Here is a 9,769-nt window from a genome sequence, read left to right as displayed (position 1 = left end):
AAACCTCGGTTAAAAAACGATGTCAGCAGCCCGTTGATGTTTTGAAAATCATACTGAGGAAATTAAAAATTGTTTTGATGGAAACCGCGGTGATTAATAATATTTACATTCGGAACTGACTTGTAAAACCCTGCTTTAAATAGGGGTCTTAATGCTTCCAGGATGCTTTGTCAGCTAGATGAAAAAGCATTCATCGTTTCATTGCAGCATACATTGAATGATTGAATGGTCGTGTTGAGTGCAATCCTCTGGATGCATTTTTGGTTATTTTTACAACGTTGGTAAAATTAAATCGAGCTCCATAGCAATTGCGTTAAAAATCAAAGGAGCCAAACCGTATGGCCAGACAGGGTGAAATGAACTATTTGTGGGAATATGGAGATTCCGGAGCTGATTTCGATTCCGGAACCGATTCTGATTCCAATTGTGTAATCGAAATTAGAATCGATTCCGTGCGACGCAATCGGAATCGGGTAGTTCCGATTCCAAGCTCCCATCACTACTGCACCATCTTTGACGTTGCTGCCTCTGTTCGCCAGGGTTGTCTAATCGCGACCAGCTCCAAACCAGCTGTCAGCTGCGGATTGACAGAGCCGAACGAAAACATAAACACGGTGCAAAATTAACACAGCCCATACCGGCCGAAAAAGCGATAACGTGCAACGTGCGCCTTCCCGTCGCGTCGGGAGGAACGGAACGGAGGAAGTGCATACACAGCAGGGAAAGTAAAACTATCGATCCACTGTTTCCCGTGCGGTGCAGCTGCGCGACCTCAGTACACAAACCGTCACAGCTTCGATAAGATTGGCGGCGTGCGAAGAAGTTGTGTTCTCGTTTCGTGCTTACTTCGTCGGCAACTCGTCGGTTCGGTGATCCGTTTCGTGGTTCCTTTTGATTACACCCAGCAGCAGCATGTCGCTTTCCACCCTGTACAAACGGGCCCTCGTGCGCTATCCCGTGCTGGTGCAGTCCGTCCAATCGGGGCTACTGATGGGGGCGGGCGACGTGATTGCGCAAGGATTCATCGAGCGAAAGGATTGGCAGTCGTTCGACGGTATGCGTGCCTTCAAGTTCTTCGGCATCGGATTTTGTGTCGGTGTAAGTATGCGTTGCGTTTTGCGATACTAACCTGGGTGGCAAAAAGGTCGCTAAGAATCCGTTCGCCCCCCCCCCCCCCCTTTTTTGTAGGGTCCGGGACTGCGGAAATGGTACGGCGTGCTGGACCGGCACATTGGCACCAAGGGTGGCAGCAAGGCGGTCACGACACTGAAGAAGGTTGCCCTCGACCAGATCGTCTTTGCGCCCATCTTTCTCGGCACACTGATCGGCACGATCGGGCTGCTGCAGGGGCACAATCTGGCCGAGATCCGGCACAAGCTGCGCCACGAGTACGGCGACATACTGCTGACGAACTACTACATCTGGCCGTGGGTGCAGCTGGCCAACTTCTATCTCGTCCCGCTCAACTACCAGGTGCTGCTGGTGCAGTCGGTCGCGGTGTTCTGGAACACGTACCTGTCCTGGAAGACGAACCTGGGCGAAGGCGGACCGGGTAAGCCCGGCACGGTGAAATCGATCGCCCACGAGCCACTGCCGGCCGCCGGGGAGGAAAGTGTGGTATCGTAAGCACGTTGTCGTTGAGGGCGCGTGTGGCCGGATTTGTGTGACATCGGAGAACCGGCTCAAAATTGTGATAATAATAATTTGGGTTTCTGCCCGATTTAATCAGAGTCAGCCGGTAGTTGCTGCAGTGCGGGAACCGTACCCAATTACGGTACGGTGAGACAGGAAGCAACATTGTTGACTAATGTGGCATAACAAGAAGGAAGAGGAAGAGATAGACAATTTTGCAAAGCTTCTTGCTGCAAGAGCTTCTACTAGAATGCAGAAACAGTTGTAATGGTTGTTAAAACGGTAGCTCACACCGTATCTTTGGTAAGGCATGGGAAGTGCAGAAGAAGTATAAATTGCCATATTACTAGCGTTTGCTATCCATCACGCAAAAGGGTAGGCGTGTTAATTCTCTAGATAAAAGACAAAAAAACATTGAGTAAAGGTGTAGGGGGTTTGATTTGGTTTAAAAATCCTGGACTAGCAAACTAAGAAGTGTGTATGAAGGGTATAGTTCAAGCAGCAAAGAGGACACTTCATAGCGAACGTACCGATTTTATCCACGCGATGCCATTATAATGTAACAATTATATATGCTTCCCCATTTCCACACTTCTGTAACATCGCAATGACACCAAACTGATACAGGTTATTTGAATATGATTTAAATAGCTTTAGCGAATAGTAATGCAGCAAGCAAGTTAATCAAAAAGTTCCTTTTTTGTCGTTTGAAATTCGTCCAAATCGTTGTCGAATGGTTCAACAATAAACAGGTCTTTCACATCCACAGCAACTGTCGTTTAGAACGGTTCATTATTTTTATTGCTACTTTCGCTTTGCTAGTACAATCCTATCTACTTTGTTACTTTCGCTAACTTTCGCTAGCTTTTTCTTAAGTACGTTCACTACACTTTTTTGCAACTTTAACAACGTATGCCGCATCACTGCTTCATTATTCCCCCCGCTGCGCCCTGCTCGAGATTGTGCACCATCTTCATGAGACTGTCCGCCTCGTCCCGCCCAGTGGCCAGCACGATGCTGCGGAACGCACCATCCTCCCTTGCCAGCAGCTCGGCCGGCCGCCCAAACTCGACCGCCGTACCGTCGCTCATCACCAGCACCCGGTCGTAGTCCATGATCGTGTTGAGCCGGTGCGCGATCGTCAGCACCGTGCACTGGGCGAACTGCTCCCGGATCGTGCGCTGTATCAGCCGGTCCGTATCGGGGTCCACGTTGGCGGTCGCCTCGTCCAGCACCAGTATCCGATTGCCGCGCAGGATCGCACGCGCCAGACAGAGCAGCTGCCGCTGGCCGACGCTAAAGTTTTGCCCGCCCGCCGCCACGTACGCCTGCAGTCCCAGCCCGGCCGACGATTCGCTCGCCAGCTCGCGCAGCTCCACCAGCTCGAGCGCCCGCCACAGCGCCGCGTCCGGGTAGCTCTCGAACGGATCGAGATTGCGGCGCAACGTGCCGGAGAACAGGACCGGATCCTGCGGTATGATGGAGATGTGCGAGCGGAGCTGCTCCAGCGGGACGTGCGCCGTGTCGGTGCCATCGATCAGTATGTCACCCTCGACCAACGCCATCCGGAACAGGGCGGCAATGAGGGAGGACTTGCCCGCGCCCGTCCTGCCCACGATGCCCACCTTTTCCTGGGCGGCAACCGCAAAGCTAAGCCGGTGCAGCACGGCCACATCGTGCTCGGCATAGCGGAAGCTAACGTTTCGGAACTCGATCCGCCCGTGCTGCGGCCAATCGGCTGGCACCGGAACGACCGGCAGCGGGGCTACGGTTTGGGACCGTTCGGCCGGCAGCTCCCGGTACTCGAGCAGCCGCTCGACCGCGATCAGATGGTTAAACATTTCCGCGCTCTGCCGGATGCCGAACTGGAGCTGGCTGCCGATGCTACCGATCTGCGTGATGGCGAGGCCGACGCGCGCACCGACCGCATCCTCATCCAGCATCAGGTAGCTGAACGTGACGATCGCGAGAAACAGAAAGAAGATGCTGTCGAGAAAGAGGCCAAACGCGATGCGCCCCGAGTGAAACATAAAGTACGCGCCGGTGTTCACGTTCTGGTGCGTGTCGAACTCGCGGATGAGTAGCTCCTGCACGCCGTAGGCCCGTATCGTCGGCAGCCCGGTCAGGGTGGCCGCAATGTGCGTGAAGATGGGCGATCTGGCTGAGAAGAAATGAAAGCGAATAGTGCCACAAACGATTACAAACAGATTTGATGCTACTTGGGTGTCGGAGGCGATGTGCTACTTACTTATTCCCTCGAGCCGGCGCGTGTTTTGTGACGTGCGCAGGTACACTCGGCGCGCAAACAGTAGCACCACGAACAGCAGCATGATCGGTACCATGAAGAACGGTTGCACAAACACCACCACCAGCATGGCGCCGGCAAACATGAGCAGTGTTTGCGTGGCGTCCAGTATCGACTTGGGCAGCATGTCGTCCATCGCGCCCATATCCTTGGAGAAGCGGTTCAGGATGCGGCCGGACGCGTTCGTCTCGAAGAAGCGCATCCGGGCGCCGATGAACCCCGAAAACACGGCATCGTGGATGGACTGTGAGGCACGGGCGCACGCCTTGTAAAACCCAAAGGCACGCAGTATGGCCACGAAAAAGATGGTGCCCACCAGTGTGGCATGCACGAGAACGCACATATCTCTGCTGAGTTGGTGGCTGGTGGGATCGCCGGTCTGCTGCTGCTCGGTTTGATTGCGATCGGGCGCAATGGGTCGCCCTGAGCCGGCAGTTTCCTCCAGCCCGGTCCAGTAGGACAGCCACCAGTCGGCCACGCTCACGATCAGCTGCGTGATGGCGAACAGGAGCACCAGTCCGACAAAGATCAGCCAGCTGCCGGCACTGGACGCGTACTGCAGAAACACCGAGCCCGGGACGGTTCCTTGCGAGGACGCTTCGAACTTGTTCTTGGCCGCTTCCTGCTCGTCCCCGTCGCCGGCATTGAACTCCTCGAGCGTTACACTGTCCACCGTCACGGTGGACGCGGTGGAGGTGTGTGAAATCGTGCGATTGCTAGCGGGATGCGTGGACGCGTCCCCGTCCATGCATTCGGACGACGGCTCCAGATGTTCCAGCTCGATGCCACGCTGCTGCAGCTCCTGCGGTGTGCCTTGCGCCTCTACCCGTCCCTGTCAATGCCAAACGGTCAATCATTAGCATGTTTAAACGCACGAAAAAAAAACCCTTACCACCCAACAGTACCTCCTTCATGACAACGACCCAGTCCGCCTGCTTCAGAAAGTGAACCTGATGCGTCACCAGTATGCGCGTTGCGTTCGGGTTGCGCCGCTTCAGGAAGCCCCCGTTGCCGATGCACAGCTCGAACAGGTGTTTGGCGACGTGCGCATCCACCGCACTGAGCGGGTCGTCCAGCAGATACACGTCCGCCTGCCGGTAGACGGCCCGGGCCAAGCTGCCAAAGGGAAAAAGGGACGTCTGTTTAATGCAACACTCTAAGCGGCTTTCCACTCTTTCCACGCTTACCAGATGCGTGCCTTCTGGCCACCGGACAGCGAAACGCCTCGCTCGCCAATCACGGTCATATCACCCGCCGGCAGATGGGCCAGATCCGGCTGCAGGGCGCAAACCTTCAGCACCTGCCGATAGCGGTACTGGTCGAGCTGTTCACCGAACAGAACGTTCTGCCGCAAACTGCCGGTAAACAGCCATGGTTCCTGACTGGCGTAAGCGATCGAGCAGCCGCGGGCCAGCTGCAAACGGCCACTCTCGACCGGTAGCTCCCGCAGCAGCACCTGCAGCACGGAGCTCTTGCCCGAACCGACCGGCCCGACGATGCCGATCAAGCTGCCCCGCCTAAACTGAACGCTCAGCTCGGACAGGGTCGCCGGCGGCACGACCTTCACCCGCTCGCTGTCCACCTCACCCGGCAGGGTCCAGCGGGCGGTCAGCGCACGCAGCTGGATGGCCACCCCGTCCGGCAGCGGCCCGTCCGTTGGTTCGTTCAGCAAACGGCGCGCCTCACTCACGGTGCCATTTTCCTTCTCCTTTCCAGTGGCTTGGTTCGCTTGTGCAGGCGCCTGCACCTCATCGTACTCGAGAAAGCGCTGCAGCCGCCGGGTCGCCACCAGCCCTTCCCCCAGCTCGGCAATGCCCCGGCCGAACAGGCCCGCCATCGTGTAGGACACGTTGGACAGGTAGCTGGCGGCGACGAACACCTTCGCCGCGGTAATGTCCTCGTCGAGCGCTATGAACGCCAGCATCACGCCCAGTATGGCGGCCCGGGTGGTGAACAGCTGGAAGGACATGTACAGTGCCCGCAGGTAGCCGCTCTTCAGCACCTCCCGCATCTCGTTGCGCCGTGCCTGGGAGATGAGCTTCGCGAACGGTCGCTCCCAGGCGTACAGCTTGATGACGGCGATGCCGGCAATGATTTCGTCCATCAGCCGGATGCGCTCGTCCGTCTTGAGTGCGGTGCGCAAACGGTACCGTGACGTCAGCGTGCCAGTGTATGCTGCAAAGCGGGAGGGAGCAGATGGTAAGGTAACTCAGCAATTATATTAACGTAAAAGCTTAATGTTTGAATGACGATTTTTCCTGTGAATCCGGGTTTTAAGGTAAAACTGCTCCCCTTCGCGCTCCCAACTCACACTGTATCGGCGTAATGATGACGATCGCCACCAGCCCGGCCACACCGGACCAACCGATCTCGTACCAGAGCAGCACGGAGGCGAGCAGCATCACCAGCGGGGACGTCCACATGAAGCAGACCAGGTAGGACGCGATATCGAACCGGTTCACATCGTTCGACATCAGGTTCACCATCTTCCCGGGCGAGGTGTCGCCGAGCGCGTTGCGCGCCAGCCGCAGCGACTTCCGGTACACCACGCTGCAGACAGCAATCTTCGCCTTCACCCCGGTCAGCACCGAGATGATGCCGTACTGGTTGTCGCACAGGACGATGATGGCCCGCACCGCCACCATGCAACAGGCGTAGTACAGTGCGTCCTCGCGCGTCACGTTCGATCCTTCGCTGGACGAAAGCAACCGAAAAAAGGAGCAAAATGAGCCGATGGCCGATGAGTGGTTGAGGCGGGCCTTAGCACTACTCACCGGAAGTAGAGCAGCATTCGGCCGAGAAAAATCGGCTGCAGCAGGCGCAGCACAACCTCGGCAAAGAACGCCAGCACGGACAGGGTGACCCATTCCTTCCACAGCGTCCGGAAGATGGCCCTTACTAGGGAGGGGCTGTGGGATGGCGTGTGGCGCTGCTGCTCGAGCTGCCGGTGCCACTGTCTGGGGGATAAAAAAGGGGGAAAAAGCTTTAAATTTCAACCCGCGAAACACACACACCCGATCCGCTGCGTTACCGTTCCAAACGATTGCCCAACCGATCGGCACGATCCTCCTCCAGCGGTGTGTACAGATCGCTGATATCAAACGTTTGATTGTAGCCCTTCCGGAACATGTCCACCGTCCACCAGAAGGTTAGCACTGAGAGGAAGTTTGCCTTCTGGCGAGGATTCGGGCTAAGCCGAACGCGCGTCGCTTCCATTTGCCTTGAGCGGTGGGCTTCCTGGACACTAATGTGATAAGCGGGCGCTCACTTAAGCTGCGGGGGAATACACTTCACTTTACGCCCTTCACTTCAGTCGGGCGAGGAATGGGCGGGAGGGGGGATGGCACTTTAATTAAAATAAATAAAAGCGTTAGTCGGTGGGCAAATACAACCACCGGCACACGGTGGTACCGCGTTTGTCGCACGCGCTAGGCCGTTGTGTTTGATTTATATAAAAAAAAATGGTCTTATCAATGTCGGCGGCGGATGTCCAGCCGGAACACGTTCCAGCAGGTTTGGGCAGCACTTGGCCGGCCGGTTCAACATGCTTTTGTTTGTCTTTCAGATCTTTAAGAGCAAGGGCGCCCAGAGTGGTCTCTCTTTCATTGCGTTCGCTCGGGGGAACGTTTGACACGATGCATTTGCTAACACAAGATTGTTGCGTTGCGATTGTTTCTAATTCGTTTGCATCAATCGTGGGGGGCGATAAAGAAAATAAAAAGGAAAGAGAAAGAACCCCGCAACTAGTAGCGCGTTTTTTGTGTTTTTGGCTGAACGCCACCACCAACAACACTGTCGCCCTTGCTAGTATCCCCCACTCTCACATATTCACAAACACACGCGCGCGTGCACACACATACAAACACACGCAGTGGTATGCAAGTTTGTTGTTTGGTTCTCTTTTTACTCCCCTCACACAGCAAGCCGAAAATCAGCTGTTTTACTTGACAACCCTTCCCCCCCCCCCCCACCTCACCTCCCGGTTCGTTGCCGGCTGTTTATGACGTACGGTGAAAGATGGGGGGACGGATGCAAAGATCCCCCACTGATAACACGGTACACGATGGGCGGTCCGCTGTGGTGAAGGATCGCGCGACGACTGCTGCTGCCGCTGTTTAATTCGCAATCGCTCGCAGTTATTATTCAATGGGGCGCTAAGGGTGAGAGTGTGTGCGCCCGAGAATATAGCGCAATTAGCGCTGAAACACTACCACCACCACCACCACCTTGTGTGTGCACGTGTGTTGAATGGTAACGTAGCAACGGTGAGGATGTGTGTGTGTGTGTGTGTGTGTATGTAGTAGGCACGTGCGAAGGAATTTGTTTGTAAAACGGTGGAATTATAGATTCGTTCGGTAATTAAATATTCTGTTGAGCTAATTGTTCAGTTTATTAGTGCAAATCGGTGCAAAACTATCGTTATTGAAACGGTAGGTATGAAATTTTAACCAACGAAACAGAGCTCGTTTACCTACTGTTCGACATCTCTTTTGCAGTGGCGCAACTGGACAGGGCTGCACAACACACAGACGGTGGTGACACGATTGCGCGATGGAATTTGTATGTAACAAATATTTTTTAACAGTAGCTTTTTTACCAATATTGACTACAATTTAACTAACAAGTCTCTTCAGCATCATACATTTGTGAACCAAAAACCAAAGAGAATGGAATGTAGGTGAGCTTGTAAAGAGGTTTTGGTCGCTATCAAGGTTGTCAAATTTGACACTATATAACTGGGATTGTTTACTTTTACTTACACCGTAGCATCAGCGGAGGAAGATTTTTCACTTATAATTGTAATAAGGGCCGGTCTGGTGGTACAGTCATCAACTCGTACGACTTAACAACATGCCCGTCATAGGTTCAAGCCCCGAATGGACCGTGCCTCCATACGTAGGACTAACTATCCTGCTGTGGTAAAAATAAATTACTGAAAGCCAAGCTCACTTCACTAGTGGCTACAGGCAGGCCTTGACCGACAGCGGTTGTTGTGCCAAAGAAGAAGAAGAAGAAGAATTGTAATTACATCTTGTAATTGTATAAATAGAGCACACGAATCTCTCTCTCTCTCTCTCTCTCTCTCTCTCTCTCTCTCTCTCTCTCTCTCTCTCTCTCTCTCTCTCTAGCACAACTATATCGCACAACCCAAGTGCCACAACTCCACTAAACGACTACTCAACGGGTTCTAAACGGCTCATGCTCTCAACCAAAAAGGTATCTAAACAGACTTCGTTTAGCAGACGGTAAACGGCTGTGGCATTCTAAAAATAGCAAAAAAAAAACTGGTGGCGCCATCTATTGGTGAGATGAAAGCGCCACACAGTGGAGCTTTCTTCGCTTTCAGAGCTTTCTCCTTCTCTCTGTACGGTTGTATGGTTTCATATTGAAGTTATGTATCGCTACAACTAGAACGGCTATACGATTGTTTAAATACTGTACTCCAATATGAACCATCAGAACTAAAGCGAGTGAAATTTAAGTAATGGCCTATGGTGTTTTGAATCTCGCATATATGACCACACTATCAGCTTTACAGATTTTTGCTCGGAAAGTTAGAAGGCTATATAGGCCATGATTAGATGGTACTTGTCGAAACACATTGCAAGAAAAGGACAGGATACAGGGATTATCAATCCAATCGAGCATCGTCAAAGCGTTATCAGTCACCGTAAATACTTTTTCGGGCCACATAAACCCTCAATTGGGCACTGTCACTTCTATTCGGGCCTTGTGAAGTTTGAATCGAGCATAGTGCAGAATGAATGCGACCTACTCTTGAAAGAGTCAAATCGGTAGCTTCGGTGTGTTGGATCCATTAATTTGTTTTAA

General features: G+C 53.4%; 2 protein-coding genes across 4 annotated transcripts; one reads left to right on the top strand and one right to left on the bottom strand.

Moving 5' to 3' along the window:
* The first annotated feature begins 564 nt into the window (after positions 1 to 564).
* Positions 565 to 2,400, top strand: LOC120948750 (protein Mpv17). Its single transcript, XM_040365445.2, has 2 exons — positions 565 to 1,098; positions 1,189 to 2,400. The coding sequence occupies exons 1-2, from the start codon at positions 913 to 915 to the stop codon at positions 1,624 to 1,626; spliced, it is 624 nt and encodes a 207-aa protein (XP_040221379.2). The 5' UTR covers positions 565 to 912; the 3' UTR covers positions 1,627 to 2,400.
* Positions 2,401 to 2,405: 5 nt separating this feature from the next.
* LOC120948749 (ATP-binding cassette sub-family C member 4-like) lies at positions 2,406 to 8,243 on the bottom strand. 3 transcript variants are annotated; one of them, XM_040365442.2, is made up of 8 exons: positions 7,914 to 8,243; positions 6,969 to 7,283; positions 6,712 to 6,894; positions 6,249 to 6,631; positions 5,125 to 6,112; positions 4,843 to 5,053; positions 3,881 to 4,769; positions 2,406 to 3,793 (listed from the first exon to the last, which is right to left on the bottom strand). In XM_040365442.2, the coding sequence occupies exons 2-8, from the start codon at positions 7,151 to 7,153 to the stop codon at positions 2,553 to 2,555; spliced, it is 4,080 nt and encodes a 1,359-aa protein (XP_040221376.2). In that variant the 5' UTR covers positions 7,154 to 7,283; positions 7,914 to 8,243; the 3' UTR covers positions 2,406 to 2,552. The 3 variants fall into 3 exon arrangements, with proteins under 3 accessions (XP_040221376.2, XP_040221377.2, XP_040221378.2); XM_040365443.2 differs by having other exon boundaries at positions 7,947 to 8,243; XM_040365444.2 differs by lacking the exons at positions 6,969 to 7,283; positions 7,914 to 8,243 and having other exon boundaries at positions 6,249 to 6,626; positions 6,712 to 6,817.
* Positions 8,244 to 9,769: the final 1,526 nt, after the last annotated feature.

This window comes from Anopheles coluzzii, chromosome 2, assembly GCF_943734685.1.
Source record: "Anopheles coluzzii chromosome 2, AcolN3, whole genome shotgun sequence".
Lineage (NCBI taxonomy): Eukaryota > Metazoa > Arthropoda > Insecta > Diptera > Culicidae > Anopheles > Anopheles coluzzii.
This window is presented reverse-complemented; position numbering and strand designations above follow the sequence as displayed.

Bases quoted from the DNA above. Each gene is read 5' to 3' on its own strand.
- LOC120948750 (XM_040365445.2), top strand. From the start codon at position 913: ATGTCGCTTTCCACCCTGTACAAACGGGCCCTCGTGCGCTATCCCGTG. The intron at 1,099-1,188 runs GTAAGTATGCGT...CCTTTTTTGTAG, and splicing joins GCATCGGATTTTGTGTCGGT to GGTCCGGGACTGCGGAAATG.
- LOC120948749 (XM_040365442.2), bottom strand. From the start codon at position 7,153: ATGGAAGCGACGCGCGTTCGGCTTAGCCCGAATCCTCGCCAGAAGGCA. The intron at 5,054-5,124 runs GTAAGCGTGGAA...TCCCTTTGGCAG, and splicing joins GGCCAGAAGGCACGCATCTG to CTTGGCCCGGGCCGTCTACC. The intron at 4,770-4,842 runs GTACTGTTGGGT...TGGCATTGACAG, and splicing joins GGGTCGTTGTCATGAAGGAG to GGACGGGTAGAGGCGCAAGG.